This window comes from Panthera uncia, assembly GCF_023721935.1.
Source record: "Panthera uncia isolate 11264 chromosome A1 unlocalized genomic scaffold, Puncia_PCG_1.0 HiC_scaffold_17, whole genome shotgun sequence".
NCBI lineage: Eukaryota > Metazoa > Chordata > Mammalia > Carnivora > Felidae > Panthera > Panthera uncia.
The window spans coordinates 31,472,909-31,489,455 of NW_026057577.1; the positions used below are offsets into that span (position 1 = coordinate 31,472,909).

Here is a 16,547-nt window from a genome sequence, read left to right on the forward strand (position 1 = left end):
AAACAGTCTCCAGGCTCTGAGCTGTCACAACAGAGTCTGAGGCGGGGCTTGAACTCTGGTTATGTGAGATCATAACCAGAGCTGAAGTTGGATGGTTAACCAACTGAGCCACCCAGGTACCCCCATTCTCAGCTTTTTTAAATTTTGAAAGCACTGAATTACCCAGATAAAACATATGGTCTCTTAGGACATTGTCTTAAAGAAGGGATGGGTAATGAGGGTTTTTAATTGATGTTAATTAAGAGACTTTTATTTTTATTTTATTTTATTTTATTATTTTATTTTATTTTTATTTTCTTAAGAGATACTCTTCTGTTTACCTCAGTAATTGTGTAGTAAAATTGAGGATATAGATGCCATTTTCCTTGGTGCAGCTTGAATGATTTGTATATAGGGAGAAAAATAAATATACACACATGGAGAGTATTTATGTACATATATATGTGTATGTGTGTATATATATATGTATGCATGTGCATACACATTTATCATATATATATATTTAACATTGTGAATCTCAGCAAGGCAATTTTAAGGAAAATAATGATTTATTTTGTTCTTGACAAAAGGATATTGAGCACAAGCTGTCAGGCTCTTGAGGCACAATTTTCTCCCTGGCAATGCCTAGAGTCAGATTGAAGGAGGTGAAAATTGGTCTCCTGTCCAGTGCAGATGTTGACAGCCTCAGACTGATATACCCACATTTGGTATAGGCAGCCTGGAAGATAGATGTTAAAAGGCAGATATGATCAAGACAGAGCAACTGTCAGTGACTTTTTTGAGTAGGGTTTGAGAGGTAGACGGGAGACAGTGGAATCTGGGTTTGCAAAGTTCATGATGTGAAGACTTGAAACATAGCTTTGTGTGGGTATGTGAGAGATTGCATTTTGATTTGGTCTTGTTAGTGTGGTTTTAATCAGGTTGGGATCATGAGCTTGATCTTCTAAATGGGCTCTTTGATTTTTCACAGGAGAAATTTGACAAGTATTCCTACCCTGCAATGTTGAGTGGGTTTCAAAAAGTTTTAATAATGATACTGTGGAAGAGCAATAGCAGAGAAACATTTAACATTTTGAAAAAGATAAAAGTTAAGTTAATTAGGTTTTCAGATTAGTGTAATGACTTTCTTCATCAAAGCTGCTAAAAAATCAGCTGATTTTTCTCATACTCTTCTTTGAGTTCTCGCTTCCTATTGTTACCTTGACTTTTACCTTTGTCACCTTCGTATATTTTTCATCCTGTTTTCTCCTCTTATTGTGGATGTCTCTTTTCATGTGATCCCCTGATGGCTGGGTCTGTTGTTGGAAGTGCTCTCACTCCAGTTCCTACCCTTCCTATGTTCCTGAAGACTGTGATTAATTTAAAACTTGTTCATTATTGACCTCCATTCCTCCACTCCCACCATTTAATTCATTTTCTCTTGCTATGCATTTAACTTGAGCAGGAAAAGCAAAATGTAAAGTCCAAAAAAAATCATTAACTAGTTGTCATCTGGGTGTTTTATGTCTTAAAGTTGTCTTTCTGACTTAAACTCTAAGTCTCTAGGGTGGAGGCTATATTTTCTTTACTTGGGATGTGTCAAGCATGCTGTCTGCTTCTGGATCATTACCCTTATGTGAGCATATGCTGCTTTGCAGAGACTTGATTTCTGGCTGGCTATGGAAGTGAGGAAAGGAGAAAGAAGTTATTAAATTCTAATGTTTCCTTTCATTTTGAAATTGCTCCTCTTTTTTTTTTTTTAAGTCTGTTTCATTAAACGTTTAATAAATAACACTAACAGCACAATAATACTTTTAAGTTACAGTGGGTAATAGTATTGCCTGAATATATTTGTACAGTGTAGCTGAGGAAGTTATCTTAGGTATTAAAATTTTGACTTTGGCATGACTTCAACCATGATGTTGCAATAACGTGGTTTCTACTAGTTAATTTCTTAAGAAAGTGATTCCAAGTTGAAATGCATGTTATGCATTTATTTGAATGTGTAATCAGGAAGTAAGTGCCTCTCTTTGAAGTGTTTCTGAATAGCAGCAGGGCACACTTGAATTAGTAAGGAAAATGAGAACATGAATATGTGTGGTACTCTATTTTAACTTTTTTAAAAAATCCATTTTGTCAACTGGAAAAAGAAATTTCAAAGCTTCCTTTACTTACATCCCCAGGGGATGAGAAAGGGCGTAGGTTGGAAGTTTTTCTGGGCACTCTCTGAGCTGATTCAGATGGCTTATAGTAGTTAAATAACATATTAAATGTTTATTTCCTGGGTTGATTTTCAAAAGATGAACAGTTTTGTGGATTAAAAATGGCACCCCAGGAAAGTTCTCTTAAAGCCTCTGTTAGGAATTGAGTCATTGTCCGCTTTCCTCTAATTATGGAGGTACTATCTGGAGATCTGTGGTTGTTGCCAGATATCCCCACAGATGAATGGAAAGGTGAAAGTAGGGAGGATTAATTGTTCATCCCCATGTCACAGGGCATGAACGTTATGTCCGATATATACCATCATTTGGTTCATTCCTGCAAGGACTATGTAATGGAATCTATTACCCTTTGCCAATAGTATTGCATTTATCTTCATTTACAAGTGAGGAAAAGGTCTTATTTTATTACCAGATCATGGAAAATGAATTTAAAAATTTGGGGGTGAGGAGTGGGGCAGATTGAGAAATGGGTGTTAATTCTTGATTACCTTGAATCTAGCAAATAATTTTATGAAGACTTGGTCCTGTCTATTATTTAGTAAAAATGAAGTTGATAGAATAACAAAGAAGTAAGAAAAGTTATATCCGTTTTTGGTGAGATCTATTAATCAGATGTATTTAAGAGAATTTGGTATGAAGTAGGCTTATCACTGAACCTAAAGTATTAAAATGTAACTTTGAAGAATTAGGAATCCCATGGTAGGGAAGTTTTAAGTGTTCAAATTCAGGGTTGGATTTTTTTTTTTTTACTTTTCTGTGTAAAAAGATGCCATTGTTAAGTACATGGTGATTTATAACAGATTTACTTGTGATATTGGTTGCTTGCTGTTTTGTTGTTGGTGGTGGTTTGTTGTTTTCTCCTCCTCTGGCTATTCCTTGGGTAGAATTAACTTTTTAAAAATAAAAGCTAATTTTCTGCAGTGAGTGTTTTTGATAGTAAGAACAAAAAAAAAAAAAAAAAAAGAAAGAAAGAAAATAAAAATCAGCTCTAATTTTGTTACCCAGAGATAAAACCAATGGTTAACATTTTGTTTCTAGATCCTTAAAGTTTGTTTTCTATGAATATACTCACATGTGTAGAAATAGGTTTTGCTTGATGTGTCATTTACTTTTTTTACTTAACGGATCTTGAACATTGTTCAGTATCACTAAGTACTTTCCTATAACATAATATTTAGTGACAGTATTATTCTCTCTATATAAAGTAATATGATTTAAGGGGGTCATTTTGAGTCAGAGATCTAAATACTTGTCTTTAATATTTTTATGGCCAGAGTTTTATTTTCTTTTCACAAGTTTAAATAGGACAGTTTTTTATTTTTAAGACTGAAGTCTACCATTATTGACTAGTATGAGATAGTTGACTGAAAAGAAAACAAATTGAGGTATTTAAAATCATTTTTAAGATAAAGAGATCAAAATGAATTGAGCAAGACCATTTGGGAAATCACTGTGAGAGGAGGGATCAGAATTTGACATATGGCCCTGAAATTGATCCTGAAATGAATAAGGAATTTGAACATGTTTATGATGGTAAATAATTTTTAGCTATTCTCCTGAAAGCTTCTGTCATTTTGACACAGGGATGTGTTTGCAGTCCTCAAAAGCATATTCAGGTGGATGTCTTAAAATCTTTCTCTTTAAGATTTGGCAGTTGCTAACAGTGTGCTCTCATAAAAAGTTGTCTATAAGAAATACCTACTTAAGGTCTGTATAATAATTGAACTTCTCCTGCAGCAACTAAACAAAAAATGATGATAATGAGATTGGGGCTACAGATGGCTCCTTATTTTACCACTTCGTTTACCCATATTTGGATAAGCTTCTCAAGACAGCTGATTTCACAAAGCTTTTATATTTCCTACTGTATGCTAATTTTATTTTTTCCTTATGTAGCAACACTAGTAGTCACGGGGTTTTTTATACCTTAGGAAAAGAAATTTTGTGAGTGCTTTAGGTTATTCTTTTCTTGGAAACCCTGAGTTTTATGTATCACAGACATGAATTAAAGATACTTTCAATTTTTTTTTTTTTTTTTTTTATCATTTAAAACCTTTTTTTCTTTCAAAGTATGTATGTTCAGGGTGCCTGGCTGCCTTAGTCAGAAGAGCATGAGACTCTTGATCTTGGGGTCATGGGTTTAAGACCCACATTGGGTGTAGAGATTACTTAAAAAACAAAAACAAAAACAAACAAAAACCTTAAAAAATAAAAGTACATATGTTCATTATAGAAAGTTTAAAAAAAAACACAAATCGAAAATAATCTACCATCATGCTGTACCATCTTGTGATATGCCACCTCTGTTAATATTTTCGTATATGTTGATGTACTGTGTCCTATCCTGTCTCTGTGATGTAAGCACATTGTGATTTCCATTTTCATTAAAAAATTTTTTTCCATTAGTAAAGGAACCTGAAGCCACTGGTTTATGTAATTGTTTATTTTTTAAAATGTTTATATATTTGAAATAGAAAGAGTGGAGGAGGGGCAGAGAGGGAGAGAGAGAATCCCAGGCAGGCTTCATGCTGGCAGAGTCTGTTGTGGCACAGAGTCCGATGAGCTCCATCCCAGGAACTGGGAGATCACCACCTGAGTCGAAATCAAGACACTTAATTGACTGAGACACCCAGGCGCCCCTAGTGGTTTATGTAATTTATAGGAGGTAAGCTTTACTCGTCCGGTGGGCTGGCAGAGTTCTTATCTTTTTCTGGACTTAAAGGTAGAAAAGGTTCTGGCTGAGGAGCATATTAGAATTATCTCCATTGCTATTTTAGAGAAGGTACAACTTGGCTCCTTATCTGTTAGGTGTCTTGTAGGACTATTAAAGGCTGTTGACATGTTTATATACCTGTATTTTTGAGGACCTGAGACCTTCTGCTATGGCATTGTGGTTGGGAGTCGTTCTTGTAGTATGGCGTGGGCTTTGTGGGATGTGAAGTCATAAATGGGATAGGTAAGGGAGATTACCAGTTCCTAAAAACTGGAAGAAACCTCATATTGGCTTAATTCCTTTTTTTTTTTTTTTTTAACAGATGGAAAAACTCCCAATAAGGGGAACAGAGGCAAACTTCGTAACTGTTACCACAAAAGGACAGTTTATTTTTTATTTTTATTTGAACAAATTTTACTTTATTTATTTTGAGAGAGACAGAGACAGTGCAAGTGGTGGAGGGGCAGAGAGCGAGAGAGAGAGAGACAGAGAGAGAGAGAGAGAGGCAAGCAGACTCCATGCTGCCAGTGCAGAGCCTTATGCAGGGCTCAAACCCATGAAACCGTGAGATCATGACCCAAGCCAAAACCAAGAGTCAGACGCTTAACCTACTGAGCTGCCCAGATGCTTTGATGTTTTTTTTTTTAAAGTTTATTTATTTATTTTGAGAGAGAGAGAGGGTGCATGCAGGGGAGGAGCAGAGAGAGAGAATTTCAAGCAGACTCTGTGCTATCAGCACAGAGCCTGATGCAGCATAGAACCTGATGTGGGGCTTGAACTCAGGAACCATGAGGTCATGACCTGAGCCACAGTTGGATGCTTAACTGACTGAGCCAACCAGATACCCCCACATTCTTAGTTTTAAAGAAGAGCAGCATAACAGAATGTCTCATTTCCTAGGCTCCAGAGAAGAAAAACCAATCCTTTTTTCTATTTTTTATCTTTCTCATATATCCCTGACCCCATACTCTTTTCAAGCCTTTTCTTTTCCTGTAGTTTTATTTAAAAATTGAATTGCATTGAAGGGAGTTTACTTAAGATATTTGATGCTTCAGAACAGCTTTGATCTTGTCCTGTTCTAATGTAGAACTGGGTTTTTGGTTTATATCTTTTACAGTTGCCCTTTGTCCTTGTTTTGAACTCCATAGTAACTTAATTTTTATCCTCAGCTTAGTTGGGGGAAAAACATCAGGGGATGGGCATGTTGACAGTTCTGATTTCATGGCAGATAGAACAGTAATAGGGGTTCTCTTAAATTTCATCTCCTTTGTATCATAATGAATACCAGATGCAGTGTGTAGTTAACTGGAGACAACTTGAACAAGGCCAGAAGACCCAGTTATATTTTCAGCCTTTACTGCTGACCGTGTGACTTCGGACAGATTGCCTTTCTGCTGCAGTTTTCCCAGTTTGCCTTTTTGTGTTTGGGAAGAGTGCTTTTGATAACTTTTCAAAGTAAACTAATTGAGAGTTCTATTTTTTTTTTTTTAATGTTTTAAAAAATTTTTTAGAGAGAGAGCAGGGTCACGGGGAGGGACAGAGAGTGAAGCAGATAGAATCCCAAGCAGACTCCATGCTGTTACCACAGAGGCTGGCTTGGGGCTCAAACCCACAAACCACTAGATCATGACCTGAGCCAAAGTCAGCTGCTTAACTGACTGAGCCACCCAGGCACCCTTACCCTGCTCAGTTTTTAGGATAGCCTCACTTACTGCTTCTGAGAAAATGAGATTCTCTAACAACGCTGAGCTTCATACTGCCTGGAAGCCAACCTCTTGCTATCTCTGCTTTCTATTCTCATCTGAGGGTCCAAGAACCTCCTTTTCCCACTCTCATGGCTCTCACTTCCTCCTGTGGTCCTGATTATATGTGTTCCTGTCTGTGATCTAGAGTCTTGCTTCCTCACTTAGGTGTCATTAGTGTCTTTTTGCCTTCCTGTCCCCCTCCATCTATCTATAACTAAATTCCAGTAGTGATAATAGATAGTATGGGAGTGCAGGCACCGTTCTAAGCACTTTACTGAACGTTTGGTTTCATCTCTGCGGCAGCCGTAGGAGGTAGATACAGGCAATCCTCACTTTGCATGGGTCCAGTATACACAAATTTCACGAGCCACAGTTTAGTGAAATAAAACTTGTCCCTAACCAACATGGTTCAAGTTTCAGTTAACATGATAGATTGTGAGTGAATTCATGAAGTACAGACTTCATTGCTAGCTCTTACATGTACATATCACTACATGAATAACAGATGTGCATTAGGATTATTGACCTATCATGTTCCTTCTCTCTGGGTGACTGGTCACTGTGCAACTGTTCAGTTCATTCTGTGTGTGGTTGTGTTGCCTCCTTGTCTCCTGGTGATAAACTCAATATGAACCCTTTTACAAAATGGGGTCATTGTGGGGTTCCTAGGTGGCTTAGTTTGGTTGAGTATCCGACTTTGGCTCAGGTCATGATTTCCTGTTTTGTGGGTTCATGCCACATGTCAGGCTCTGTGCTGGCAGTGTGGAGCCTGCTTTGGATTCTCTGTCCCCTCCTCTCTCTGCCCCTTTGCTGTTTGCTTGCTCTCTCTCTCAAAAATAAACTTTAAAAGAATTTTAAAAAAGTGATTGTTGAAAGAATGAATTTACTAACAAAGATGGAAGTGCAGCAAAGAAACAAAAAGTGATAAACCTGGAATTTAAATTTGAATAGAATATAAATTAAGTTATAGGATAAATAGCTGCCCGGGAATGTTGACACTGCTGCTGTTAAAGAGACTCTAGGTAAGCAGTCAGAAGAACTTAGTGAAGGCAAAGTTATTGACATAAATGAGGAAAATGATTGTGCAGAAAAGGATGATGATGTCCCAGAGGAAGTGATGTCATCAAAACCTTTACACTAAAAGAACTTTTGGAGATATTTCATGACATTGAAAGTGCAAAGGATAAAATGTTGGAAGCTGATCCAAATTTAGAAGGAAATAGGACAGTTTGCCAAGGGATAGAAGAGATGCATTGTCTGTATCCTAAGTTAAATGTTGAAGAAGGCAAGTGTTGTTCAAAAACTACTTTTGAGTATTCTCTTACAAAGAAAACACTAATTTTCACTGTACATAATGTTTTAAGTTACAGTGTACTAAATCTACAATTTTTTTCATTTCCCTGTACATTTATAATTAGTAGTAAAGGAGCTTTTAATCTTTTGTCAAAAAATGTTAAAGGTCACACAGGATAATCATAATTTTTCGCATTGATTAAAGATTACTTTGCACTGTTACAACTTGCATGGTTATTTTCATGGACCTGGACTACTGTGCAAAGTGAGGATTATCTATATTATTATCTCTGTTGTACATTTGTGGAAACAGAGACCTGTTTAGTGGTGACGCTGCAGTTTCTATGTGACTTCCAATTTTATCCTTTTCTCTCCCATAATACTGCTACCTGTCTACACACACACATACATCCACACACACACACGCGCGCGTGCACACGTGGAAAAATTTTCTTTAATAGCCCTTGACTTTTCCTCTTGGTAGCAGCTCAGATTCTTGAAAGAGCAGTCTTGTTCTGTTACCCTTGAATTGAAATCTGCCTTTTGCACCTCCCACAAAGCTGCTCCTCCTCATTGCCTCCTTACCAGCTGCACTGGCTTCCTTGGTTTTCCAGGATCATTTTAGTGTGCATCTGCCCTAGGTCCTTTGAGTTGGTGTTCCCTCTGCTTGAAATGTTTTCTCAAGATAGCCACATTGCTCCTGTGCTTCCTTTTTTAAGGCTCTCCTCAAGTGGTGCTTTTTCACTAAGGCCTGCCTTGATCTCTCTGTGTTAAACTTTTTTTTTTTTTTAACGTTTATTTATTTTTGAGACAGAGAGAGAACATGAACGGGGGAGGGTCAGAGAGAGGGAGACACAGAATCTGAAACAGGCTCCAGGCTCCGAGCTGTCAGCACAGAGCCTGACTCGGGGCTCGAACTCACGAACCGCGAGATCATGACCTGAGCTGAAGTCGGCCACTCAACCGACTGAGCCACCCAGGCGCCCCTTGATCTCTCTGTTTTAAATTGTATCTTTTATCCCCTCTTTGTCATTTCTGCCACTGCCCCTCCCTCTCATAAGTACTTTTGTTTAACAACTATATAATTGACTTTATTACGTTTATCATCTTCCCCTCACGTTAGAATATAAACTCTCAGGAGCCAGGGATTTTTGTCTGGTTTGTTAATTTTTATCTGAGTGTTAGATTGCTGCCTGGCTCATGGAAGGTGTTCGGTAAACATTTGTTGAAAGAAGGCATGTATTAATGCTCTTAAAAGTGGTTGTTGAATAGATGAATGCTCATGAAACACCATACAGACCCTTTCTGCTGTCTTCTCATTTTGTTTTACTTAATAATTTCTACCAACCCTGTATTGTCTCCAAGTGCAAGGCAATGAACTAGACATACATATGTTATCTTAGTTGTCCCGCCCAGCGAAGTATTCTCTGTATTTTACAGAAGAGGAAACAGGCGGTGGAGTCCAGTCACATAGCTGGTAAGAGAGAAAGCTAAAACTCAGGCTTATCTGTAACTCCAAGGCCTGTGCTCTTTCAGGTCACTGCCTTTGATATTCTTTGTCTCTTTATTGAGCCATAATTCACATACCATAATATTCACTCTTTTAAAGTGTACAGTTCAGTGGTTTTCAGTGTATTTACAAGGTTGTACAGCCATCACTACTTTGTAATTCTAGAACACTTTGATTACTCCAGAAGGAAACCCCATACCTATTAGCAGTTAGTCCTCACTCTTTCTGCGCCAGCTGCTGGCAGCCACTAATCTGGCTTCTGTGTCTGGATTTACCTGTTGTGGACATTTCACATAAATGGAACAATACAATATATGGCCTTTTATGACTGGCTTCTTTCACATGGCATATGCTTAGATGATTCATTCATATTGCAGCATGTATCCATTCATTGTAGCATGTATGAGGGTTCCAGTTTCTCCACATTCCTCACCAACATTTATTATTTTCTGTCTTTTTGATTATGGCCATCCTAGTAGATACGAAGTGGTATCTCATGATTTTGTTATGCATTGCCTTTATAGCTAATGAGGCTGAATGTCTTTTCCTGTGCTTATTAGCTGTTTATTTTGTTTTAATTGGAGAATGTATATGTAATTTCATTGCCTATTTTTGAATTTGTTGTCTTTTTATTAAGTCATAAGAGTTCTTTTTATATTGTGTTTACTAGATCCTTCTTACATATATGGTTTTCAGAAATTTTCTCCTGTTCTGTGGATCTTTTCACTTTCTTGATAGTATCCTTTGACCAAAGCACTAAAATTTCAAATTTGATGATGCCATTTAATCTATGTTTTCTTCTTATTTGTTCTTTTGGTGTCATAGCTAAGAAACCATTGGCTGATCAGAGGCCATGAAGACTTATGGTAGTGTTTTCTTCTAAGTTCTGTTTTGAAAGTATATGGTAAGAGGTAGAGGTTCATGTTCCTTCTTTCTGCATGTGGATATCCCGTCCCAGTACTGTTTGTTGAAAAGACTATTTTTCCCCATTGAATGATCTTGGCAGCCTTGTTGAAAATTAATTGACTCTATTTCTGGATTCTTAATTCATTTCCATTGATCCTGTATGTATGCATTTGAGTTTTCATCACTTTGGTTCTCATTGTTTCTCTTGTCAGAAAGTTGTCTTCCTCCCTACTCCTAAATACACAGTCTCAGGGGCCACCTTTTTTTTTTTTTTTTTTTTTTTTTTTTTAAATCATCATACAGTGCTGTGGCCCCAGCTTGAAACCTTTAAGTCAGAGTGAGGAAATTTCTTTTTCCTCACTGTTTATAATCAAAGGTTATTATATCATTTAACCCTTGCCTTTATCATTTATTAAGATTCTTTTCTTGGGCTCTCACTGTGCCTTTCTGACCCATCTCTGGGGTCAGGTTTATTTTATATACTTTTGTTAGGTTAATTCTGTGTATCTATGACTTTGACTTCCTGCTTTGGCTCAGGAATTCTTTGTACTATGTCTGTGGACTTTCCATCCCTATCTTCTGCTTCTTCTGTACACATCCTTCAATTCCCAGTTAAACTGGAGGACTCAGCCTCTAAATACACCTTCTTACTGTGTGTCTCAACTTAAAAAAATTTTTTTTTCACGTTTATTTATTTTTACAAGAGAGAAGAGAGGGAGACAGAGCACGAGCTGGGGAGGGGCACAGAGAGAGAGGGAGAGAGAGAGAGAGGGAGAGAGAGAGAGAGAGAGAGGATCCCATGCAGGCATTGCACTGTCAGCATGGGGCCTGACGTGGGGCTCCAACTGAAGAACTGCAATATCATGACCTGAGCCAAAATCAAGTGTCAGGCGCTTAACTGACTGAGCCACCCAGGCACCACAAATGTTGCTGTTCCTTTTGCTTGAGATGCTGACTCCCTCAATTTTAACATCAAAAATCCTTCCAGTCCTTTGAGAGAAGAGTCCATTTCACAGTACCATGTTTCCCATAAAACTGTTGCTGGCATTTTACTTCTTCCTCAACACTGGTTGTTAGTGCTTTTTCCGTTGAAACTGTGTGTACTTTTATGTTTTTCTTAAAGCTTGTATGTTAAAATGCCACATAATTTATGTCCGTGGCCATGATCACATTCTTTTTTTTCTGGATTGTAAACCACTTGAAAGCAGAGATAGTCTTGTTCAGCTTTGTATCCCTAGTGGTTGATTTGTTTTAGTGTTAGCAAGTTCTCAATAAATAAGTGAAGTTCTACTTATTGTATAAGCCAATATCTCTTGTTTAATATTAATATTGTTTAAGGTAAATACCTTTTTCTGCAAGGCTTTTGAGATAGCTTCTTCATGAATAAATAGCTTTTCCTACCATCTCTCCATAGCACCTTGTCCACGGGGCTATTGTAATTCTGATTGTATTGTATTACTCCCTGATTTGTGAGCCCGTTGCATCTAGGTATATTGTCTTAATCTACCTTTAATTGTTTGCTTGTCTGTCTTCCTCCCTCTTTAGAGTTCCATGAGGACATGGGCTGTTTCTTGGGTGCTGTATCACTGGCACTTAAGTCAGACTTTGATGTATAGTGGGTGCTCATGTTTGTTGAATAAATGAATGAATGAATGAGCTCACTATTTTTAGTTATCATAAGATAACAGTTTTAATGTTACGTATCCACATCATTGCCATATGTCATTATCTTTCTGTGTCTGTGTCTTAGGTTCAGGAAAGTTTTTTTACTATGAAATTCTTCATTGTGATTATTTCTTACCTGACATATTTGCAGAGCTTGTCTTTACTCTTAATACTATACTGTGCTCTAAGCCCAATTACTATATGAATCTGACGGTGAATTTAACTTTTTCCCCTCTAAGGTCCTATTCTACAGCTAAATTTGATAGGAGAAATTTGGTAAGACTCTTTAGATAGAACTAGGCTTCTTGAGAATGCACTTTTTTATATTACTGGAAGAGATGTGAGAATGAATGGCCTTTAGGCTTTAATCTGGAGTGGACACATTCAGCCAAGGGAGGAAGTAATTGCTTTCTCAGGAATCCACAGATAGTCCCCATACAGGCACTGTCCGAATAACTGATGGAACAGACACAGTCCTGGCCCTCCATTTGCTTAGAGCTGTAAGAAAAGAGGGACAATAGACACTTTAAATGATTATTAATAGAAACGTGATGAAAATGTAAGTTATTTTACAAGTTTCTAGGAAACATTATAAATAAATTATTAGTATTGTTGAATTTAGGATTGGATACTATAACCAACCATGGGTAGTCCTAGAAACTCTGGTAAAATATATTGCATATATTTTTAGCTTAATTTTTTAATTATGGATATTAATACCTGTTCGTTCTAGAAAATGTTTTTATAAGTACAGCATAATGTAAAGAGCCAGATTGTAACCTAGTGTAACTATTATTTGCCTTTTGATTCCTGTCTTTTCTCTCTCTCATTTTTTTTAAACAGGCTACATATATCTATCATTTTCTTTTCTTTATGCTTATGGTTTCATTATATACATTAACATTTTTTCATATATATGTTAATATTTGCATAATAGTCAATTGTAGAATGTACCATAATTGACTTAACTAGATGCTTATTGTTGAGTATTTGAGTTGTTGTTAGGGTTTTAGTATGAGGAAAATGAATAAGTCATTGACTCCGCTCTGACTTTTCATATACCGGTGAGATGGTTAATGAAGTGTGGTGGTCATACATAATAGTTGCTGTATTTCTGTACCATTCTGTAGACGTGAGGGTGGATCACATTAGAGCCTTTTTTTTTTTTCTCACATCTTTTTTATTTTTTCTCCTTAGGATACTTATAATGCTCCTTTCTGAAAAGGAGCTGTTTTGTTTTTTAAAGACCCCCCCCTTTTAATGTTTATTCATTTTGAGGGAGAGAGAGAGAGAGAGAGAGAGAGAGAGAGTGAGCACCCGTGCGAGAACCCATGTGCATGTAGGGGAGGGACAGAGATAGGAGACTGAGAAACCCAAGCAGACTGTGCTGTCGGCGTAGAGCCTAATGTGGGGCTCTATCCCACAAACTGTGAGATCATGACCTGAGCTGAAATCTATAGTTGGATGCTTAACTGAGTCACCCAGATGACCTGGAAAGGAGTGTTTTTAAGGCTTTTTATCTATAGCACCAAATCACTTTCCAGAGAGTGTGTTTTGTTTTTTTGTTTTTTTTTTTTAACATTTATTTATTTTTGAGACAGAGAGAGACAGAGCATGAACGGGGGAGGGTCAGAGAGAGGGAGACACAGAATCTGAAACAGGCTCCAGGCTCTGAGCTGTCAGCACAGAGCCCGACGCGGGGCTCGAACTCACGGACCGCGAGATCATGACCTGAGCCGAAGTCGGCCGCTTAACCGACTGAGCCCCCAGAGAGTGTGTTTTTACCAACAGTATGCAAGGGTGTTTTTCTTAGTGACTGCTGTAAAACAAACAAAAGAAAACAAAACAATAAAAACGGGAGCCCTTAAATTCTGTGCATGGACTGTGTAAGGTTTGAACTATTTTTATTGTAATTTTTTTAAATATAGACCAGTTATTTGGTTCATTTCTGATGAGTTTGTTTTTTCATGATGTAAAACAGGTGATTTGATGAAGACTGCTGCGGGAGAGTTTGCAGATGATCCTTGTTCTTCTGTGAAGCGTGGCAACATGGTTCGGGCAGCTCGAGCTTTGCTCTCTGCTGTTACCCGGCTGCTTATTTTGGCTGACATGGCAGATGTCTACAAATTACTTGTTCAGCTGAAAGTTGTAAGTACAGGCCTGTGCCTGTAATTTGTTCTCTCCATCACAGTGAGGCTGCTGCTGGCCATGCTTAATTCAGCATTCCTTAGAATTTGGTTTGGTTTTGACCTTCGTTTACCCAAGTGCACCAGGAATGTTTTCCTTTCGTTTCCATTTCCTTCTCTACTCTAGGTGTATCTCATACCGATAGTGCTATGATTCTGTTTAGTCTTCATTCTGATGCAGAACATGTAGCAAAGATAATGTTTTGACTCCTTCTCTCTGCAGTAGTGATTAAGCATTTCCTTGTACCAGTAGAGTTCCAGAGTTGAGAAACCAAGATAGTTTAAATTGTATTGTTTTATTTTTATTTATTTATTTGTTTGTTTGTTTATTTATTTATTTATTTATGTTTATTTTTGAGAGAGAGAGCGCAGACAGAATCCAAAGCAGCCTCCAGGTTCTGAGCTGTCAGCACAGAGCCTGATGTGGGGCTCGAACTCACAAACCATGAGATCATGACTTGAGCTGAAGTGAGATGCCTTGAGCGCCACCCACATGCCCCTAAATTGTATTGTTTTAGATAGCACGGTATATTGCTCCTCTTCCCACTTCCCATAAAATTCCCATGTAATAACTGCTCAAATGTTTGAGGGTCATGTAAACTGAAGAGGGAGTTTGGATTGCTGAGGAACTGTTAAAAGGAATAAAATGTTATAGATCTTTTTTATATACATATTTGTATTGTTTAGAATTTTTCTTATTTAGGAGTGTGTTTTGTAGGTGGAAGATGGTATCTTGAAACTGAGGAATGCTGGCACTGAACAAGACTTAGGAATACAGTATAAAGCCCTGAAACCTGAAGTGGATAAGCTGAACATTATGGCAGCCAAAAGGCAACAGGTATAGTCATGATTTGGGTGCATATTAAAATTGTTTATATTATTATCTTGTGGGAAAAAGTGATTTTAACCTGAGTTTTCTGAAGGTACAGTTACCACCCTCTGACAGTATAGTTCCATTAAAACATTTAATTTGTGAAGTGTCCTGTCACTATTGTGTTGTTAAGTTGCATTCATGTTAGGCTTCTATTTTAATTCTTGTGAAAATTGTGCTTTAAACTTTTTTAAAGTTTATTTGAGAGAGATAGAGAGTGGGGGAGGATCTGAGAGAGAAGGGGAGAGAGAGAGAGAGAGAGAAGGGGAGAGAGAGAGAGAAGGGGAGAGAGAGAGAGAGAGAGAGAGAGAAGGGGAGAGAGAGAGAGAAAGAGAGAGAGAAAAAGAAACCCATTGCAGGGCTTGAACCCACAAACTGTGAGATCATGAGTTGAGCTGAAACCAAGAGTTGGATGCTTAACTGACTGAGCCACCCAAGGGCCCCTTAAAATTGTGCTTTAAATAACTTGGTGTCTGGACAGATGATAAGGGCTTTGTTATGTGCCTTCAAGAATTAACTTCAGTTGGCATTGGAGTGTAATTCAGATTTTTAAAAACCATAAGCCAGTTGAAACATATTGGAATTACTGGCATATCAGAAACTTTCACTGCTCTCCCCCCATGTTTGGTCACTTTTCAAGTTATTTCTTATAAATCGTTCTTAATAGTTTCCTTAGTGTTATGAATTTGTGTTGTGTGGCATGTGGATCAGTGTTCTTCTTCTTCTTCTTCTTTTTTTTAAGTTTATTTCTTTTTGAGGTGCAGAAGAGGAAGGTTCAGAGAGAGAGAGGGAGAGAGAGAATCCCATGCAGTCTATGCTCTCAGTTCAGAGCCCATCATGATCTCACCAACTGTGAGATCATATCCTGAGCCGAAATCACGAGTCGGACGCTTAACTGACTGAGCCACCTGTGTGCTCCTGGATCATTGTTCTTATTTTTCCAAGCTTTGCTATCCTTTTGGTGTTTTGGCTTTTAGGGTGCTTTAAGTCTTCTCTGTGGTCTTCCTGTCGGATGCAGTATGTGCTCTAGGGGAGATGCACATGTCACCATTCAGTTTCTTAAAATTTCCATAGTTCTGATCAGGCTTGTGCTTTTTCATAAAGCCCTGAAAAGATAAATTCTTGTTATCATTTGCTAATACTTGTATCAGTTAGGATATTTCATGCTGCAGTTCAGAAAACCCAGCTCCAAAACTGCTTGAACAATGGGGGATTTATTTTCTTACTAATCAGAAGTCCCAAATTAGGTGTGATTTTCAGGTAGCTAAGATAAAAGGTTTTGCAAGTATCATCATGGATCCAGGTTCTTGACCTTTTCCAGCACTGCAGTGTTCACTGTCCCTGGTACTGGATGGCTGTAGAAGCTCTGGGCATGATATTTGTACAGATCACTATGTCCAGCAAGCAAAAAAAAAAAAAAAAACTCAAAAAACCAACAACAACAAAAAACAAAAAAC

General features: G+C 37.6%; 1 protein-coding gene across 5 annotated transcripts in view; it reads left to right on the plus strand.

The window, feature by feature from the left end:
• The window catches only part of CTNNA1 (catenin alpha 1), a 184,651-nt gene that overhangs the window by 49,390 nt on the left and 118,714 nt on the right, over positions 1-16,547 (plus strand). For all 5 annotated transcript variants that reach the window (XM_049649300.1, XM_049649301.1, XM_049649302.1 and 2 more), the window contains exons 4-5: positions 14,015-14,181; positions 14,938-15,057. In XM_049649300.1, the coding sequence (XP_049505257.1) occupies positions 14,015-14,181; positions 14,938-15,057 (287 nt within the window). The remainder of the gene's footprint in view (positions 1-14,014; positions 14,182-14,937; positions 15,058-16,547) is intronic.